The sequence below is a fragment of the Oncorhynchus mykiss genome, chromosome 12, assembly GCF_057628025.1.
Source record: "Oncorhynchus mykiss isolate SJ-2025 chromosome 12, ASM5762802v1, whole genome shotgun sequence".
NCBI classification, from domain to species: domain Eukaryota; kingdom Metazoa; phylum Chordata; class Actinopteri; order Salmoniformes; family Salmonidae; genus Oncorhynchus; species Oncorhynchus mykiss.
In genome coordinates this window covers 45,133,132-45,155,225 of record NC_143033.1, presented here as the reverse complement: position 1 = coordinate 45,155,225, position 22,094 = coordinate 45,133,132, and the positions used below count along the sequence as shown (strand labels likewise).

General features: G+C 42.8%; 1 protein-coding gene across 1 annotated transcript in view; it reads left to right on the top strand.

Moving 5' to 3' along the window:
- The first annotated feature begins 871 nt into the window (after window positions 1-871).
- Window positions 872-22,094, top strand: part of LOC110537654 (exocyst complex component 3-like protein 2) — a 40,283-nt gene continuing 19,060 nt past the window's right edge. The window contains exons 1-11 of the mRNA XM_021623862.3: window positions 872-1,024; window positions 14,275-14,774; window positions 15,533-15,753; window positions 18,284-19,007; window positions 19,794-19,908; window positions 20,066-20,176; window positions 20,376-20,476; window positions 20,586-20,696; window positions 21,036-21,171; window positions 21,361-21,483; window positions 21,636-21,791. Coding sequence (XP_021479537.2) covers window positions 14,302-14,774; window positions 15,533-15,753; window positions 18,284-19,007; window positions 19,794-19,908; window positions 20,066-20,176; window positions 20,376-20,476; window positions 20,586-20,696; window positions 21,036-21,171; window positions 21,361-21,483; window positions 21,636-21,791 — 2,271 coding nt within the window. The 5' untranslated portion in view covers window positions 872-1,024; window positions 14,275-14,301. The remainder of the gene's footprint in view (window positions 1,025-14,274; window positions 14,775-15,532; window positions 15,754-18,283; window positions 19,008-19,793; window positions 19,909-20,065; window positions 20,177-20,375; window positions 20,477-20,585; window positions 20,697-21,035; window positions 21,172-21,360; window positions 21,484-21,635; window positions 21,792-22,094) is intronic.

The window sequence follows — 22,094 nt, the reverse complement described above, 5'->3', positions numbered from 1 at the left end:
TTTGACGCTTACTGCTGTTCAAGTTGCCATGGAATCAACCTAATAGTCTTGTCATGCTAAATTGTAAGTACAAACTAAAGTTAACTTCTTTCCACTGTAAAGGTTTCTAAGCAAAGCAACCATCTTTGAATATTAACTAAATGTTAGTTCCAGATGTCTGATTCATGACATACTGTGGGCCTCAAACTACTTTTGATTGGTCATGTAAGATATCAAACACACCAGCCCTTAATCTGTTCACATGCTCTCTTCAAGGTCTCTATTACAAACAGTCAAAAAAAAAAAATCTTTATCCGTGCTTCTACACCTACATTGCTTGCTGTTTGGGGTTTTAGGCTGGGTTTCTGTACAGCACTTTGAGATATCAGCTGATGTACGAAGGGCTATATAAATACATTTGATTTGATTTGATGTGATTTGTATTGTATGTTAGACTGACCTCATGTCAGAGTAGTGAAGGCGATTGTTGAAAAACTTCACATAAGAAATTAGCTTTGAAGCCCTTGGAAATATTCTCTGTTACTCAGGTCAACTCAGAATGTAGAAGCACAACACGGACTTATCAACTGACCCTTAGACAGAGATGAATCTACACACACACACACACACACACACACACACACACACACACACACACACACACACACACACACACACACGTGCACACACACGTGCACACACACAAAGAAACATGTGCTGAATTAAAAAAGAAGGAGCCATTGTAGAAGAATGTGCTGCCAGTAGTCATGCAATTAGTATAATTTGCAAACTCCCAGAACATGCATGGGAGTGTGTGAGTGTATGTGTGTGTGTGTGTGTGGGGGGGGAAATTTCCTCAGGAAAACGCATCATCTACAGCTACAATACAGCCAGAGTCAGGAAGCCGGGTGAGTACAGTGCTCTGCTGAGCCACAGAGGAGATACACACACAATCTCTCACACACACAAACACACTCTGCCACAAATACATACAGCACACATCGGGATGACATTCCACTGAGACACTGTGCACTAACTACACAAGGTAAGAGGAATCTAGATATTTCTCATGTTATGAAAAAGCGGGACGTACGCTGTACTTCTGATTTCTGATTAATATGACATATTTCTAGACTGGGCTGATAATTCAATTATTTCCATATACATTTCATGTTTCCATCTCCCAAGACTTTAAGAACTACTTTATATTTTACTTACCATGTTACGTAAAATGTATGCAAGCTTTGGATAAATGCATCTGCTAAACGGCATTTATACATCGAGTGTACAAAATATTAAGAATAACTTCCCAATATTGAGTTGCAACCTCAGAACAACCTCAGTTCGTTGGGGCACGGACTCTACAAGGCGTTGAAAGCGTTCAACAAGGATGCTGGCCCATGTTGACTCCAATGCTTCGCACAGTTGTGTCAAGTTGGCTGGATGTCCTTTGGTGGTGGACCATTCTTGATACACACCGGAAATTGTTGAGTGTGAAAAACCCAGGATTGTTGCAGTTCTTGACACAAACCGGTGTGCCTGGCACCTACTACCATATCCTGTTCAAAGGCACTTCAATATTGTGTCTCATGGCTTAACCATCCATCTTTAACCTTTAATCTGTGGATTAAACAAGTGGATTTAACAAGTGACATCAGTAAGGGATCGTAGCTTTCACCTGGATTCACCTGGTCAGTCTATGTCATGGAAAGATTAGGTGTTCATAATGTTTTGTACACAGTGTATATTTTCATTATTATGTTATTTTTTGGACAAAACCTCTGTGTCTCACATTACCCATACCTGTAGTGTTGGTTATATAACATGGTTATATAGTAGGCTGCAGTACTAAATGTATTTACATGCAGTGTCAGCAAGCTAGTGTCCCAGGCAACCAGGCACTAAAACCATTTGACCCCATCAATTCTTTCACTCTGAACTTAGGGAGGAATTTTAAGTGATTAAATCATAGACATAGTTGGATGTTAAACCAAGTTGTTGAAATAGTTAAGTGTTTTAGTAAAATAAAATAATGTAGCCAGCTACAGACAGACACTACTTATATTTCCTGTTATTTTCTAAACTATTAGGGAGCAGAATGTCCAGTGTTTGTTTAGAAACTAACCTCCTGCTCCCAGTGTTGCTGTTCAATGTGTCTGCACCAGCTGAACATTGGCCTCAACACAATCCAACATTCATACACTGTACATATTTTGGGGATTCTGAACTGAGATGTTAATCAGTGGTTTAACACATGGATTCACAGTGTTCCTCTGAAACACACTAATAGTTAAGGAAACAATCACTGTTAAGATTTGAGCTGAGCATTGTAAAATTAAATTTGAAAATAACATTTTGGAATCCGACAAATAAAAATGTGCAAATAGTTCAATCCAAACTCACTTATTGTTCAAATAAGCTGAAATATTTCACAGCATTTGTTCCTAATGTTCACAAACTGTAGTTTTAACTCATTCAAAATGGGATCAATCCCAATTATCTCTAAACTGTGAGCAAAAATCCATATTACAACTTATGTGTTGTGATAATTGCGTTGCTTACTCTATAACCTGTTCGTTCATATGCCTTGACACCGTGATATATAGGCCGAAGGCAGAGACAATGAGAGGACACAGTGGCAGAATATGTTCAACCACACATTTGTTTCATTACGAAACCGGAGAGCAACATCTGTCCGGTGAAGTCCACAAAACATATTGCATGTAACAAACAGTTACATGACCTACAGCATGGTCAAGCAAGGTAATGTTTGTGCAAGCTCCATTTCAACTTCAACATCATCTAATCACCTATGCTTAGTCTAATACAGTGACAACTAAAGATACCAAAAACAACTCATATATATATATATATATATATATATATATATATATATATATATATATATATATATGATATATGGGGGATACAACCAACCCAGCTCTGCAGATTTTGCTGCAAAGAGACCAAATCATTAGATCATTTGTTTTGGTACTGTCCATTCAGTATTGAGCTTGTTTTTGGTCGCAGGTTCAGGAATGGCTGAAGAATTGCAACATTTACCTGGAGCTAACTCTCTAAATAGCACTTCTGGAAGATTTGAAAAGTCATTGTCAATCGATCAATAATATAATAATACTCTTAGCAAAAATCTTTCCTTTACAATTTGTACAGTCTGCCGGGGCGGCAGGGTAGCCTAGTGTTTAGAGCGTTGGACTAGTAATTGGAACGTTGCAAGTTCAAACCCCCGAGCTGACAAGGTACATATCTGTCGTTCTCCCCCTGAACAGGCAGTTAACCCACTGTTCCTAGGCCATCATTGAAAATAAGAATTTGTTCTTAACTTAAAAAATAAGATACATAATGAAAAACATACTGTGTCCATAAAATGTATATATATATATATATATATGCTGGAAGTGGAAGCCTAAGTGGTGTTGTCCATTAGTGTACTCCAATTAGGTGCAGGGTTAGGGGAAAATATATAAAACTATACATATTTAAACAAATATAAATATCTATCCAACTTAAATATATATACAACTTATATATTCGTATAAATATAATTGTAGATTTATTCCTTTGATGATCCCTTACTGATCTTTAACCCTACAGTGGCAAGAAAAAGTTTGTGAACCCTTTGGAATTATCTGGATTCCCCCCCCCCCCCCCCCCCCCATAAAATTAGATCTGATCTTCCTCTAAGTCACAACAACAGACAAACACAGTCTGCTTAAACCAATAACACACAAATGATTGTATTTTTCTTGTCTATATTGAATATATAATTTCAATAGGTTGGAAAAAGTATGTTAACCTCTAGGCTAATGACTCCTCCAAAAGCTAATTGGAGTCAGGAGTCAGCTAACCTGGCGTACAATCATTGAGACGAGATTGGAGATGTTGGTTAGAGTTGCCCTGCCCTATAAAAAACACTTACAACGTTTGAATTGTTGACTTGCATAAAGCTGGAAAGGGTTACAAAAGTATACCTAAAAGCCGTGATGTACATCAGTCCACGTAAGACAAATTGTCTATAAATGGAGAAAGTTCAGCACGGTTGCTCCTCTCCCTAGGAGTGGCCGTCCTGCAAAGATGACTGCAAGAGCACAGCGCAGATTCTCAATGAGGTTAAGAAGAATCTTAGAGAGTCAGCTAAAGACTTACAGAAATCTCTCTAACGTGCTAACATCTCTGTTGACGAGTCTACGATACGTAAAACACTAAACGAGAATGTTATTCATGGGAGGACCCCACGGAAGAAGCCACTGCTGTCCAATAAAACATTGCTGCACGTCTGAAGTTCACGAAAGAGCATCTGGATGTTCCAGATGGTCAAATATTCTGTGGACAGATTAAACTAAAGTTGAGTTGTTTTGATGGAACACACAACACTATGTGTGGAGAAAAAAGGCACAGCACACCAACATCAAAACCTCATCACAATTGTAAAGTATGGTGAAGGGAGCATCATGGTTTGGAGCTGCTTTGTTGCCTCATGGCCTGGACAGCTTGCTATCATCGACGGAAAAATAAATTCCCAAGTTTATCAAGACATTTTGCAGGAGAATGTAAGTATATTTGTCTGCTAATTGAAGCTCAACAGAAGTTGGGTGATGCAACATGACAACGACCCAAAACACAGAAGTAAATCTTCAACAGAATGGCTTCAACAGAAGAAAATACATCTTCTGAAGTGTCTCAATCAGAGTCCTGACCTCAACCCGATTGAGATGCTGTGGCATGACCTCAAGAGAGGGGTTCACACCAAACATCCCAAGAATATTGCAGAACTGAAACAGTTTTGTAAAGGGGAATAGTCCAAAATTACTCCTGACCTTGGTGCAGGTCTGATCCGCAACTACCGAAAATGTTTGGTAGAGGTTATTGTTGCCAAAGGAGGGTCAACCTGTTAATAAATCCAAAGGCTCACATACTTTTTCCAACCTAAGTTACTAGCTATTTAGTCTGCTCAGGCACCAGCCGTTTTTTTTAGCTTGGATAATACCTGCCAGCCTCGGACTGTCTTTCTCCACTACAACGCCAGTTTCCTGTCGTAAAACCTGGACCATTGATCATCACAGCTAGCTAGCTGCCACTGAGTGAATCAGCCCCGAAGCTAGCCCTGAGCCAGGCACATCTCCAGCTAGCAAACTAAATTACAATACCTCTTTCAGCATCTGTCCCGGTCCCTTCATCGACATGGTGCCCCGCCGTACCACCACAACTGGTCCGCAGACGGAATTCCAATAGCTGTGCCTTCAACCGGCCTTTGCCGGACAACGGAGCAGACACTTCTACTTACCCCGGACTGCTAACTTTAAACGCTGTGTCTCGCTGATGCCTGCTAGACTGTTCATTTATTACAGTACTCCACTTTGTTTACCTTTGTTTATCTGTCGGCCCTAGCCCCGAACTCAGGCCCTGTGTGTAGTTAACCGACCCTCTCTGCCCATTCATCGCCATTTTACCTGTTGTTGTTGTCTTAGCTAATTAGCTGTTGTCTTACCCGTTGTTGACTTAGCTAGCTCTCCCAATCAACACCTGTGATTGCTTTATGCCTCGCTTTATGTCTCTCTCAAATGTCAATATGCCTTGTATACTGTTGTTTAGGATAATTATCATTGTTTTAGTTTATTGTGGAGCCCCTAGTCCCACTGTACATGCCTCCTTTGTCCCACCTCCCACACATGCGGTGACCTCATCCAGTATAATCAGCATGTCCAGAGATGCAACCTCTCTTATGATCAATCAGTGCCTGGGCTTACCTCCACTGTACCCGCACCCCACCATACCCCTGTCTGCACATTATGCCCTGAATCTATTCTACCATGCCCAGAAATCTGCTCCTCTTATTATCTGTCCCCAACGCACTAGATTACCAGTTTTGCTAGCCTTTAGCCGTACCCTCATCCTACTCCTCCTCTGTTCCTCTGGTGATGTGGAGGCTAACCCAGGCCCTGTGTGTCCCCAGGCACTCTCATTTGTTGACTTCTGTAATCGAAAAAGCCTTGGTTTTATGCATGTTAACATCAGAAGCCTCCTCCCTAAGTTTGTTTTACTCACTGCTTTAGCACACTCCGCAAGCCCTGATGTCCTTGCCGTGTATGAATCCTGGCTTAGGAAGGTCACAAAAATTCTGAGATTTCCATACTCAACTACAACATTTTCCATCAAGATAGAACTGCCAAAGGGGGAGGAGTTAGCTTGCAAAGTTCTGTCATACTTTCCAGGTGTATGCCCAAACATTTTGAGCTTCTAATTTTAAAAAGGAATCTCTCCGGAAATAAGTCTCTCACCGTTGCTGCCTGTTATAGACCCCCCTCAGCTCCCAGCTGTGCCCTGGACACCATATGTGAATTGATTGCCCCCCCATCTATCTTCAGAGTTTGTTCTGTTAGGTGACCTAAACTGGGATATGCTTAACACCCCAGCAGTCCTACAATCTAAGCTAGATGCCCTCAATCTCACACAAATTATCAAGGAAACCACCAGGTACAACCCTAAATCTGTAAACATGGGCACCCTCATAGATATTATCCTGACAAACTGACCCTCCAAATACACCTCTGCTGTTTTCAATCATGTTCTCAGAGATCACTGCCTCATTGCCTGCCTCCGCTATGGGTCCACGGTTAAACGACCACCCCTCATCACTGTCAAAAGCTCCCTAAAACACTTCTGCGAGCAGGCCTTTCTAATCGACCTGGCCCAGGTATCCTGGAAGGATATTGACCTCATCCCGTCAGTCGAGGATGCCTGGTCGTTCTTTAAAAGTAATTTCAACACCATTTTAAAAAATCATTCAAAAAATGAAGAACTAAGAACAGATATAGCCCTTGGTTCACTCCAGACCTGACTGCCCTTAACCAGCACAAAAACATCCTGTGGCGGTCTGCAATAGCATCGAATAGTCCCCGCGATATGCAACTGTTCAGGGAAGTCAGGAACCAATACACACAGTCAGTCAGGAAAGCTAAGGCTAGCTTTTTCGAACAGAAATTTGCATCCTGTTGCTCTAACTCCAAAAAGTTTTGGGACACTGTAAAGTCCATGGAGAACAAGATCACCTCCTCCCAGCTGCCAACCGCACTGAGGCTAGGCGACACGGTCACCACCGATAAATCCATGATAATCGAAAATTTCAATAAGCATTTCTCTACGGCTGGCCATGCTTTCCTCCTGGCTACCCCAACCCCAGCCAACAGCTCCGCACCCCTCGCAGCTATTTGTCCGAGCCTCCCCATCTTCTCCTTCACCCAAATCCAGATCCCAGATGTTCTGAAAGAGCTGCACGACCTGGACCTGTACAAATCAGTTGGGCAAGACAATCTGGACCCTCTCTTTCTAAAATTATCTGCCACCATTGTTGCAACCCCTATTACCAGTCTGTTCAACCTGTCTTTCGTTTTGTCCGAGATCCCTAAAGATTGGAAAGCTGCCGCTGTCATCCCCCTCTTCAAAGTGGGTGACACTCTAGACCCAAACTGTTACAGACCTATATCCATCCTGCCCTGCCTTTCTAAAGTATTTGAAAGCTAAGTTAATAAACAGATCACTGGCCAGTTCGAATCCCACCGTACCTTCTCCGCTGTGCAAGCCGGTTTCCGAGCTGGTCATGGGTGCACCTCAGCCACTCTCAAGGTACTAAACGATATCATAACTGCCATCGATGAAAGACAGTACTGTGCAGCCGTCTTCATCAACCTGGCAAAGGCTTTCGACTCTGTCAATCACTGTATTCTTATCGGCAGACTCAATAGATTTGATTTGAATAGCCTTGGTTTCTCAAATAACTGCCTCGCCTGGTTCACCAACTACTTCGCAGACAGAGTTCAGTGTGTAAAATCGGAGGGCCTGTTGTCCGGACCTCTGGCAGTCTCTATGGGGGTGCCACAGGGTTCAATTCTCGGGCCGACTCTTTTCTCTGTATATATCAACGATGTCGCTCTTGCTAAGGGTGATTCCCTGATCCACCTATACGCAGACAACACCATTCTGTATACATCTGGCCCTTCTTTGGACACTGTGTTAACTAACCTCCAAACGAGCTTCAATGCTATACAACACTCCTTCTGTGGCCTCCAACTTCTCTTAAACACTAGCAAAACCAAATGCATGCTTTTCAACCATTCGCTGCCCTCACCTGCCCGCCCGACTAGCATCACTACTCTGGACGGTTCTGACCTAGAATACGTGGACAACTACAAATACCTAGGTGTCTGGCTAGACTGTAAACTCTCCTTCCAGACTCATATCAAACATCTCCAATCCAAAATCACATTTAGAATAGCTTTCCATTTCGCAACAAAGCCTCCTTCACTCACGCCGCCAAACTTATCCTAGTAAAACTGACTATCCAACGGATCCTCTACTTCGGCGACGTCATCTGCAAAATAGCTTCCAATACTCTACTCAGCAAATTGGATGTAGTCTATCACAGTGCCATCCGTTTTTTTTACCAAAGAGCCTTATACCACCCACCACTGCGAACTGTAGTCGGCTGGCCCTCGCTACATATTCGTCCCCAGACCCACTGGCTCCAGGTCATCTATAAGTCTATGCTAGGTAAAGCTCTGCTTTATCTCAGCTCACTGGTCACGATAACAACACCCAGCCGTAGCACGCGCTCCAGCAGGTATGTCTCACTGGTCATCCAGTGGTCAGCCAACATCTCCTTTGGCCGCCTTTCCTTCCAGTTCCCTGCTGCCAGTGACTGGAACGAATTGCAAAAATCACTGAAGCTGGAGACGTACATTTCCCTCACTATCTTTAAACATCAGCTATCTGAGCAGCTAACCGATCGCTGCAGCTGTACATAAAAATTTTAAATTTTTTTTTTGCCAGAGGACCGGACAACAGGCCCTCCGATTTTACACACGGAACTCTGTCTTCGAAGTAGTTGGTGAACCAGTGTTAATCTGCTAAATTGTAATTACTTTGCTACTATGGCCTATTTATTGCCTTACCTCCTCATGCCATTTACACACACTGTATATAGACTTTCTTTTTTTCTATTGTGTTATTGACTGTACGCTTGTTTATTCCATGTGTAACTCTGTGTTGTTGTTTGTCGCACTGCTTTGCTTTATCTTGGCCAGGACACAGTTGTAAATGAGAACTTGTTCTCAACTAGCTTAACTGTTTAAATTAAGGTGAAATATATTTTTTTAAATAACCTGCACTGTGAATGTTTACACGGTGTGTTCAATAAAGACATGAACAATTATAATTGTTTGTGTGTTATTAGTTTAAGCAGACTGTGTTTGTCTATTGTTGTGACTCAGATGAAGATCAGATCAAATGTTATGACCAATTTATGCAGAAATCCAGGTAATTCTAAAGGGTTCACAAAGTTTTTCTTGCCAGTGTGTATATACACTACCATTCAAAAGTTTGGGGTCACTTAGAAATGTCCTTGTTTTTGAAATAAAAGCAATTATTTTGTCCATTAAAATAACATAAAATGTATCAAAAATACAGTGTAGACATTGTTAATGTTGTAAATTACTATTGTAGGTGGAAATGACTGATTTTTAATGGAATATCTACAGAGGCGTACTGAGGCCCATTATCAGCAACCACCACTCCTGTGTTCCAATGGCACGTTGTGTTAGCTAATCCAAGTTTATCATTTTAAAAGGCTAATTGATCATTAGAAAACCCTTTTGCAATTATGTTAGCACAGCTGAAAACTGTTGGTCTGATTAAAGAAGCAATAAAACTGGCCTTCTTTAGACTAGTTGAGTATCTGAAGAATCAGCATTTGTGGGTTCGATTACAGGCTCAAAATGGCCAGAAACAAAGATGTTTCTTCTGAAAGGTCTATTCTTGTTCTGAGAAATGAAGGCTATTCCATGCAAGAAATTGCCAAGGAACTGGAGATCTCGTACAATGCTGTGTACTACTCCCTTCACAGAACAGCGCAAACTGTCTCTAACCAGAATAGAAAGATGAGTGGGAGGCCCCGGTGCACATCTGCGCAAGAGGACAAGTACATTAGAGTGTCTAGTTTGAGAAACAGATGCCTCACATGTCCTCAACTGGCAGCTTCATTAAATAGTACCCGCAAAACACCAGTGTCAGCGTCAACAGTGAAGAGGCTCCTCCGGGATGCTGGCGTTCTAGACAGAGTTCTTCTGTCCATGTGTTTTTATTCCCATCTTAATCTTTTATTTTTATTGGCCAGTCTGAGATATTACTTTTTCTTTGCGACTCTGCCTAGAAGGCCAGCATCCCGGAGTTGCCTCTTCCATGTTGACGTTAAGACTGGTGTTGGCCTGGTACCAGTTCAACTTTTTGGTGGCTGGATTTTACAGTCATAAAGTCCATTAAAATTCTCTCAAGGGCATATCCTAAAATGATAGTTGGTGACATTACTGTTTAACAGATCTAATGCTTAGCTGAGATCCGGAATGGGCCAACATGGGCACTTGTGGCCCTATAGGGTTGAATGTCCTGCTTTACACTAGTAGTGTACTAAAATCAAATCAAAGTGTATTTGTCAAATGTGCCGAAAACAAAAGGTGTGGACCTTACCGTGAAATGCTTACGTACAAGCCCTTAACCAACAATACAGTTTTAAGAAAATAGAATTGACAAAAAAGATATCTACTAAAACTAAAGTAAAAAAAATACAAAATAAAATAGAAAGTAAGCTGTCATCAATGCAAAGGGTGGCTACTTTGAAGAATCTAAAATCTAAAATATATTTTGATTTGTTTAACACTTTTTTGATTTTTTTTTACTACATGATCCCATATGTGTTATTTCATAGTTTTGATGTCTTCACTATTATTCTACAATGTAGAAAATAGTAAAAATAAAGAAAAATCCCTGGGATGAGTCGGTGTGTCTAAACTTTTGACTGGTACTGTATATATTTACAAAGAAAAGATATAGGGGATTGGAAATGATGGAGACAATTACATTGATAGAAGCCTAAATCTTTCTGGAATTTAAAGCTGATCTACACCTCAAAAAAGTTTAATAAAATAAATGTTGGTGGAGGGCAGGTGAGTTCAAACAGTAAACACTGATTATGAGAACTATACAGTACATTCGGAAAGTATTCAGACCCCTTCCGTTTTTCCCCATTTTGTTACTTTACAGTCAAATGGATTAAATACGTTTTTTAACTCATTTATTTACACACAATAATCAATAATGCCAAAGCAAAAACTGTTTTTTATATATTTTTTGCAAATGTATAAAAATAAAAATACCTTATTTACATAAGTAACCAGACCCTTTGCTATGAGACTCTAAAATGAGCAGAGGTGCGTCATGTTTCCATTGATCACCCTTGAGATGTTTCTACAACTTGATTGCAGTCCACCTATGGTAAATGATATTGATTGGATGTGATTTGGAAAGGCGCACACTTGCCTATGTTAAGTCCCATAGTTGACAGTGCATGTCAGAGCAAAAACCGAGCCTTGAGGTCGAAGGAATTGTCGGTAGAGCGCCGAGACAAGATTGTGTCGAGGCACACATCTGGGGAAGGGTACCAAAGAATGTGTGCAATGTTGAAGGTCTACAAGACCACAGTGGCCTCCATCAATCTGAAATGGAAGAAGTTTGGAATCACCAAGACTCTTCTTAGAGCTGGCTGCCCAGCCAAAGTGAGCAATCGGGGGAGAAGGGCCTTGGTCAGGGAGGTGACACTGACAGAGCTCCAAAGTTCCCCTGTGGAGATGGGAGAACCTTCCAGAAAGACAACCATCTATGCAGCACTCGACTAATCAGGCCATTATGGTAGAGTGGTCAGATGGAAGCCACTCCTCAGTAAAAGGCACTTGACAGCCCGCTTGGAGTTTGCCAAAAGGCACCATGAGAAACAAGATTCTCTGGTCTGATGAAACCAATATTGAACTCTTTGGCCTCAATGCAAATCGTCAAATCTGGAATAAACCTGGCACCATCCCTATGAGGAAGCATGGTGGTGGCAAGATCATGCTGTGGGGATGTTTTTCAGAGGCAGGGAGACTAGTCAGGATTGAGGGAAAGATGAATGGAGCAAAGTACAGAGAGATCCTTGATGAAATCCTGCTCCAGAGCGATCAGGACCTCAGACTGGGGGGCGAAGATTTACCTTCGAACAGGCCAACGACACTAAGCAAACAGCCAAGACAATGCAGGAGTGGCTTCAGGACAAGTCTCTGAATGTCCTTGAGTGGCCCAGCCAGAGCCCGGACATGAACCTGATCAAACATCTCTGGAGAGACCTGAAACTAGCTGTGCGGCGACGCTCCCCATCCAACCTGACAGAGCTTGACAGGACCCGCAGAGAAGAATGGGAGAAAGTCCCCAAATACGGGTGTGCCATGCTTGTAGCGTCATACCCAAGACTCAAGGTTGTAATCGCTACCAAAGGTTCTTCAACAAAGTACAGAGTAAATGGTCTGAATACTTATGTAAATATGATATTTCTGTTTTTTATTTTCAGTACTTTCGCAAACATTTCTAAAAACCTGTTTTTGCTCTGTCATTATGGGATATTGTGTGTAGATTGATGAGAATAAAGCTGTAACGTAACAAGCTCTGGAAAAAGTCAAGGGGTCTGAATACTTTCCCAATGCCCTGTATGTAACTTTGAACCACTTCTCTCTGAAGACGTACAGGAACCTAAAACAATTTAAGATCTTAGAGCATTAGGTCCTACATAATGTACATGGGATAAACAGGTGGTTGGTTGTAAATGTACTGTACAGGTCATTATGTACTGTATGGATTATCTACAGGTAACTGCCAAAATAATGGAAACACTTGAGAAATTCATGGAAACAAAGTATATTGAATTAAGCAATTGACATCCCATCATGCTTCGGGTCAAGTATATGACCCGCATGAGTGGTCACTGAATGGTTTGTTGAGCATGAAAACAATGGAAACGCTACGCCGTGGCCATCTTATCACCAGATCTCAACCCAATTGAACGCTCGTGGGAGATTCTGGAGCGATGCCTGAGACAGCGCTTTCCACCAACATTAACAAAACACCAAATAATAACATTTCTTGTGGAAGATTGGTGTCACATCACTCCAATAGAGTTCCAGACAAGGTGCATTGAAGCTATTCTGACTCGTGGTGGTCCAAATCAAATCAAATTTATTTATATAGCCCTTCGTACATCAGCCGATATCTCAAAGTGCTGTACAGAAACCCAGCCTAAAACCCCAACCATCAAGCAATGCAGGTGTAGAAGCACGGTGGCTAGGAAAAACTCCCTAGAAAGGCCAAAACCTAGGAAGAAACCTAGAGAGGAACCAGGCTATGAGGGTTGGCCAGTCCTCTTCTGGCCGTGCCGGGTGGAGATTTTAACAGAACATGGCCAAGATGTTCAAATGTTCATAATTGACCAGCATGGTCAAATAATAATAATCACAGTAGTTGTCGAGGGTGCAGCAATTCAGCACCTCAGGAGTAAATGTCAGTTGGCTTTTCATAGCCGATTATTAAGAGTATCTCTACCACTCCTACTGTCTCTAGAGAGTTGAAAACAGCAGGTCTGGGACAGGTAGCACGTCCGGTGAACAGGTCATAGTTCCATAGCCGCAGGCAGAGCAGTTGAAACTGGAGCAGCAGCACGGCCAGGTGGACTGGGGACAGCAAGGAGTCATAGGTAGTCCTGAGGCATGGTCCTAGGGTTCTGGTCCTCCGAGAGAAAGAAAGAGAGAAAGAGAGAATTAGTGATAGCATACTTAATTCACACAGGACACCGGATAAGACAGGAGAAGTACTCCAGATATAACAGACTGACCCTAGCTCCCCGACACATAACCTACTGCAGCATAAATACTGGAGGCTGAGACAGGAGGGGTCGGGAGACACTGTGGCCCCATCCGATGATACCCCCGGACAGGGCCAAACAGGCAGGATATAACCCCACCCACTTTGCCAAAGCACAGCCCCCACACCACTGTCCAATGACCTATTAAGACACTCTATGTTGGTGTTTCCTTTATTCTGGCACTTACCTGTACATTACTATAGCAAGTTGTCCTGTCATTACTTAAAAGAGCTGTTGGCTAATCATCTGTGTTGGTATTTTAGCTCTGAGTTAAGTCCATAATGAATAGTATAATTACAACAGTTCCTATGCTATTACAATATTCTGTAGATCCTCGAGTACAACATTACTCTACCATTCATTCTGGTTTTGGCTTTCATTATCTGTTCAACCTTCTCCAGCACACTCCTGCTGAGCTCTTGGTATTGGTAGCCTAACTAGCTTGTTCAAATGATCTGTGATCTCATTCTCTCTTCTAACTAACTTGCCTTGTGTCTTTGCAGTATTTGATTCTTGAGCACAGCATTTTAATGCCAATCCTTAAGAACCTCCCGGGGAGGATCAAGAGTAACCATGGGAATGGTGAGCTCATCCTGCCCAGGTTAAACTTGGACCTGAACCCCTTCGAGGAGGTGGACCTTGAGGAGGAGAGGAACGAGGGTGAGCCCCCCAATTTGGGGGTATGCGGGGGAAAAATCTTCCAGAGCAGGTCGCCACATGATGGGGAAGAGGAGGAGAATGAGGTGAACGCGGAGAGGCATGGCCCTGAGGCCCCTAAAGGAGGAGGAGGGAGGCCCCTGAGGGGAACCCTTGAGCGGCTGTGCGGCTCTTCGCCCCTGAAGACCCTGGGGAAGCTGGGGAAGGGGCTGCGTATGTCGGGGTGCAGCGTATGGGGGACATTCCCGTCCCAGCGATGCCCCACAGACCCCCACTCACCCAAGCCTGAGAAAGAGAAGAGGAAGGGCCTCCGCAGGAGCTCAGAGGAGATCATGACCCTGCTCCGGTAACGGGGAGGGAGGGTTGCTGATCTAGGATCAGTTATGCCTTTTAGATCACAATGAAGATTGCATGGACAGGGAGGACCTGATCCTAGATCAGCATTCCCACTCTGAGAAGCTTTATAAATACGGGCTCAGAGACACAGATTAACATACATGTAATGTCTATATATAATATGACTCAGTAACTATTTTCATTCATAATGTCTCGACCAAAGAGCTTTCGTTGTGGTCCATTAATTACTGATTTGCTTGCCTATCCAAACTGATTTTCCTGTTACCTGGTAGGACTGAGACCCCCTATCAAGCTGTAACAAAATTATGGAAATGCTCACAGCATATAGCATAATCATTTCCTATTTGGTTATGTAATATAAAAATGTTCCATGAGTTACTATGTTTATGAACAGAACTGCTTTGTTTGCTAATACTATGTTGTGTACCTAAGCACTATTTATAAACAGTTTTCACTTTGACACCTCCAGTCAGGGAAAGCCACAATCACCTCTCAAGCATTTAAATACCTGCTTATTTATAGCATATGAAGCCTAGTCTAGATGTGGTGGTCACACGTTAACATTGAACTCCACAGTATTTGGTAATAATTATGTATCCCATTCCACTTCTATTTTAGATGCTACCTTTATTTCCACACAATATTTCAGACTATGTAAATCCACACATAGCCATTCTTGCCTTTCAAAGTCATACTGTGGCATAATATAGTTCCGACGCTCTCCTAATGGTTCTCTTCTGCTTGTAGATTTGCAGGGCGGAGGAAGCAGACGCAACGCAGAGAGAGCCTGCCCTGTGGTAACCTGAGCGCCGACAGCGAGGCTGAGTCCTGCCGCCGGCCCTCCTTCCTCAGGATGGTCAGCCTTGGCAAGCTGAAGAGGGAGTCCCTGTCGGACCACAACTCCCAGGAGGCTGAGGAGGAGCTGGAGGAGGAGCCACTAGTGGTCAAACCCAGGGAACCTCTCTCAGGTATACATGGCGCTCCAAAACAAACCAATCAGGAGGGGAGATACAGTATGGTATGTTTCCTGCAGGGCCAACCAATCACAGATCACCTAATCGAAACATCTGAATCATGGAAGGGTCAGTGCAGGTTACTTCTGTTTGTGGCATGAGCACCTTAGACCTCCTACAGTCAGTGTTTGTAAGTTTCAGTGTTTACTTTACGAGTCAGGAACTTCCTGGTCAGGTCCTGCAGTATTTCCTCCTCCAATCCCATGCTGGTTTCTGATGAGCTGTGTGCGGTCCCCGGACCCCCTGAGTCATCAGGTTCAATCAGCACCAGACTATGAAAGCCGGAAATGACTGACTTCCTCCCACTGCAGATTCCTTTAGATAGAACTTCATCCAGAGCTACTGTTCGGCAGAGCTCAATAGGGACCAAAACAGACAAGGGACAATCAAAGGACAGTGTAGTACATTGCGTGTTCACAACAATCCAAAATGCCAGGTCAAGAGATTTATATTGTATTTTTTTTGGATCCCCATTACTCTTCCTGGGGTCCAGCAAAATTAAGGCAGTTATACAATTTTAAAAACATTACAATACATTCACAGATTTCACAACACACTGTGTTCCCTCAGGTCCCTACTCCACCACATATCTACAATACAAAATCCATGTGTTCATGTATGTATAGTGTGTATGTTTTCATGTGTGTGTATGCATGTGTCTGTGCCTATGTTTATGTTGCTTCACAGTCCCTGCTGTTCCATATGGCTAATCGGAGTGGCAATATCGTCCGCTATTATCCTCAGTAATTTTCCATTCAAGTTGTCAGACCCCGGAGGCTTGTCATTGTTGATAGACAACAATCATTTTTCCACCTCTTCCAAACTCATATTACGGAACTCAAAATTATAATGCTTGTCTTTCATAATTTGGTCAGCTATATTTGGATGTGTAGTGTCAGCATTTGTTGCTGGCATGTCATGCCTAAGTCTGCTAATCTTGCCAATAAAAAACTATTCAAGTAGTTGGCATTGTCAGTCGGTTTTGTGATGAATGAGCCATCTGATTCAAGAATGATGGAGCTGAGTTTGCCTTTTTAGCCAAAATGTAATTTAAGGTGCACCAATGCTTTTTACTATCGCTCTTTATGTTGTCTTTGTTTCATAGTGTAGTTTCTTCTTCTTTTTATTCAGTTTAGGTCACATGATTTCTCAATTTGCAATATTTTTGCCAATCGGTTGTGCAGCAAGACTTATTTACCATTAATTTTGCCTCATCCCCCTTAACCATACAATTTTAAATTCCTCCTCAATCCACTGGGATATATCAATTTTTACAGTAATTTTATTTGGGGGCATGCTTATTAGTAACTGGAATAAGCTATTTCATAAATGTGTCAAGTGCAGCGTCTGTTTGCTCCTCATTACACACCACGGACCACCATATATGATTTCCATCAACAACATAGGGATAACTACAAAACTTATTGTATGACCTCTTATACACTGTATTAGGCCCAGTCTTTGGAACTTTGGTTTTCCTAGATATGGCTACTATACTGTGATCACTCCATCCGATGGATCTAGATACTGCTTTCAAGCTAATTTCTGCAGCATTAGTAAAGATGTGATCAATACATGTTGAGGATTTCATTCCTGTGCTGTTTGTAACTACCCTGGTCGATTGACTGATAACCTGAACCAGGTTACAGGGACTGATTACAGTTTTGAAGATTTTTCATGAGTGGGCAGCTTGGTGAAAGCCAGTCAATATTTAAATCACCCAGAAAATATACCTCTCTTTTGATATCACATACATTATCAAGCATTTCACACGTGCTATCCAGATACACCTCTACCGTTGACATTTCTGTCTTGTCTGTAAATGTTATAACCTTGTATTGCTACCACTGTATCATCAAAAGTATTATCTAAGTGAGTTTCATAGATAGTCAGAATATGAATGTCATCTGTTACTAGCAAATTATTGATTTCATGAACCTTGTTTCTTAAGCTACATATGTTAACTTGGTCTATTTTGAGCACTTTTCTTTTGGGATGCTTACTTGTTTTTGTTGCTTTACTGGGAAGCTTGGAAGAAGTAGATATGCTCATGTTATTTAGGTTAGTGCAGGGTGAGCTGCACCCAGTGGACTTCCTGCTAGGGCACACCACCTCAGTGCTAACAGTATAAATCTGGTTCATGGGCACATGCTTACTGCATACAATAGCTGTAGGATCAGCAGAGGCATTCAGGGAAGTTAGAGGGACATAAATTAGGTTACTTACATTGTGTCTACCAACACCCCGGTATAATGTACATTTGCTGGGCTTGGATCATTTATATACTCAATATCACACATATCAGCACCCTTCAATATGTCAATGTTGATATTTCACACAGAATATAGCCTGATTAAAACATGTACTTTTTCTCTTCACTTACGCCACCCATTCCTACCCACACATTAATACTATATTAATACTATTGTACAAACCAATAGAGTAAACAGTATGGCATTGATTCCTAACTCTCTCCTTCCCTCAGTACTGGAGATCCTACAGCTGGTCAACCAGAGGGACCTCCTCCTGGCAGACACACACATCCAGGAGCTGGAGCGTGAGTGCGAGCTGATGGCCCTCCTGCCCCACCCCCCCACACCCTCATTCACGCCTCCCGGAGTAAACCCTCTCGGGTCCTTCGATGACCCCTCCAGCCCCAATGTGTCAAGAGACGCCAGCCTTCGCAAGGCCAAGGATGTGGAGTTGCTGTACGAGGCCCTGCAGAAGGAGATGTGGGATGTGGTGAGGGAGTCACTCCGACAGCCAACAGCCGGGCCCAACCTGGGGCTGGTGGTGCTGGTCATCCAGCAGGAGGAGCAGGCCGACACCGCCCAGGCACAGAAAGAGGAGACCCAGCCCCTGAGGGAGGGCCTCCAGCCCCATCCTAGCCAGCGGCCCCGTCAGCTCAAGCTGAAATGGCGGCAGGCAGTGGGGGAGGCGTCTGACTGGAGCCTGCCCCAGCAGGTGAGAACTCCGGCTGGGCAGCTAGCCTCGTACCTGGAGAGGCTGAGGGGCCGCATGGTGGACGACCTGGACGCGGCGAGGAGGAACGTTGTGTCGGTCTACCCGGAGGAGTTCCAGGCCTTCCAGGTGTACGTGCAGAGCTACCACCGGGCAGTGGCCCGACGCCTGAACATCATCACCAGCTCCCAGCTGCAGATCACTGATGTCTACTCCCTGCTGGACTGGTTCTATAACATCTATAACAGGTCAGTGTCAGAACTCATAATATAACAACATTAAGAAAATCTATGACATGTACAACAGGTTAGACGTATACGCTTTTAGAAAACAAGGTACTACCTAGAACCATAAAAGGTTGTTCAATTGTCCATATAGGAAAACCCTCTGAAAATACAGTGCCTTGCGAAAGTATTCGGCCCCCTTGAACTTTGCGACCTTTTGCCACATTTCAGGCTTCAAACATAAAGATATAAAACTGTATTTTTTTGTGAAGAATCAACAACAAGTGGGACACAATCATGAAGTGGAACGACATTTATTGGATATTTCAAACTTTTTTAACAAATCAAAAACTGAAAAATTGGGCGTGCAAAATCTACAATGGAATGGTTCAAAAATAAACATATCCAGGTGTTAGAATGGCCAAGTCAAAGTCCAGACCTGAATCCAATCGAGAATCTGTGGAAAGAACTGAAAACTGCTGTTCACAAATGCTCTCCATCCAACCTCACTGAGCTCGAGCTGTTTTGCAAGGAGGAATGGGAAAAAAATTCAGTCTCTCGATGTGCAAAACTGATAGAGACATACCCCAAGCGACTTACAGCTGTAATCGCAGCAAAAGGTGGCGCTACAAAGTATTAACTTAAGGGGGCTGAATAATTTTGCACGCCCAATTTTTCAGTTTTTGATTTGTTAAAAAAGTTTGAAATATCCAATAAATGTCGTTCCACTTCATGATTGTGCCCCACTTGTTGTTGATTGAATAGTGACAGACAGTAGCACTTCCTCCCTTTTCCGCTGGTCTTTTTAAGGGATGTCCTGGGCACCGTTGGCATGAAAACCCCCATTAACTACTCCCCACTGGAACCCCTACTGCACCAAGATACAGTGGACCGACTGGAACAGGACTGCCTGAACACAGTCAGGGTAAAATCACACTTCCTTTAATACTGAACACTGTCAGGTGAAAACTTGCCCACTGACAGAGGTAATGTTTCTGGCACTAATCTAATGGTAGTGGAACTGCCCATGCTTGGATAGACAATGGACTTCATGGTTGTGTGGGTTCTGTTGTTTATCTCAGGAGAAGGTGACCACAGAGCTCACTCAGGTTCTGGATGAGGAGGAGAGGCGGTGGGCCCAAATGCTGCACATAGAGGAGTACCAATCCAATCTGGCCCGCTCCATCATCCAGGTCTGTCACGCTGTCACTCAGAGACACTACCGTATAGTATATATGTAGGTCACTATTACCATGGCAGTCTGTTGACATTGTGGCAAAGAACTCTAAGACATTTGTAAATCTTTTATGCATATTCAGGAATTACCTATTTTGGCTGGTTGGATTTTGAAGTTCCTACCCTTATTAGTGTGTATGTGTGTGGCTGTAACAGAGACTGACGTTGGACCTAGACAGATCCACAGCTGTAAGCTCGTTTCTGGGGGCCAGGGTGGCCCGCTGCAGTCTTAATGGGCTGTCTGACTTCCTGTACAGGTGAGGAGAAGATGTACTTATAGAGATATACAATGAGTATATTCAATCAATAACCTGTATGTAAATCAATATATATGGATTTCATTTCACGATTTTACTGTGTGTCCAGTTTCCAGAGGAAAGTGGAGATGTTCCATGAGACCCAGGCTGAGTTTGGGGACCGGGGTGATGGATACATCTCCAGGACCATCGCTCTGGTCAACTGTTGTCCTCCTCTAAGGTGGATACCCAGACAGAGAAGTCATCTCTTGTGGCAACTGTGTTGACTGATGCTCCATTCAAATGCTCATCGAAAACGTATATTTTCAAGTTGGTGAAGTCGTAAATGCGACAAGAGAGCATTCAAGTGCATAGACCAATGCGTTAGCTAGATAATCCAGCCCGATAGATAAGCTTGCTAACATTGCGAATAATAAGTTAACTATCTTGCTAAAGTTAACATCATGATCAAACTAGGTTATCCACATGATTAAGGTTGTAAATGGTTCAAATGGTTTTTCCATGTCAGAAATATGATAATTCCGAGACCAACAGTGTTTCCATTCCAATTTTTGTGTAGGTCCTTTGTACAGCGCTGCAGGCAGTGTGACCCACAGGGCAGTGAGGAGTCCACACAGAGAGCTAACTCCTCCCTCAATAGGATCATTAACCAATCAGTGAGGGTTCTGACGGAAAAACTATTTGAGCACATCAGGGTGAGGCAATGTGTTTTTTTATTTTGTTAGGGCGGTAAAACTTCCTCAATACACAACTCACCAATTCCACACTTATTCATGACTGATCAAATACAAACAAACATGCTCTAACGTTAGCACAAATGTTTTGATTTAGGAGAAGCTGTTCATCAACTTCATGTGAATGAAAGCCGTGTATTTCTATTCCAGCCGTTCTGTGACAAGCTGGTGAAGAGAAAGTGGCTAAACAACACTGAGGCATTTGAGGCCATCGAAGCAAGCATCAAGCAACACTTTAAGAAGTTCAGAAGAATGGACTGCCCACCTTATCAGGTATCCACCAATGACCACATACCTGACACGATAACATGTTGCGCGAAATACATAAAATAATACATATTTCTACCCCAATATTTTTTGTTTATCAACACTTATATTGCAATTGACTGACTGAATGATTGACTGGTTGATTATTTGATTGACAGATACTGGTGGGGGAGGTACACAGGCGGATCCTGGTGGAGTATGTGCGTGCGATCATGCGAGGACGGGTCATCTGCACATCATCGAAGATGAGAAAGAGGATGGCGTTCCGACTTCAGGACGAGGCCAAACAGCTCAAAGGACTCTTCAAAGACCTGGTCAGTCATCCCTCTGATTTATGGTCATAATGACCACAAATGTACACTTATTAATATAACTACTGTTCCCAAAGGGAGGGAACAAGGTACAACATACTATGGGGAGTCAACAACCAATCCTATTCACCTGAAAACTGAACTCCTACCCAACGGGCCAATGGATGCCAAGCCCGCCCTTGGAAGCCCTGCCTTTCTGGCTATAATACCAGGGCTCGCATTCATTTCCTCAATTTGGTGCCTCTCTTCATCAAGCCCAAATCCCCTGACGGCACAGGGCGATAATATGTTATACTTTGTTCCCTC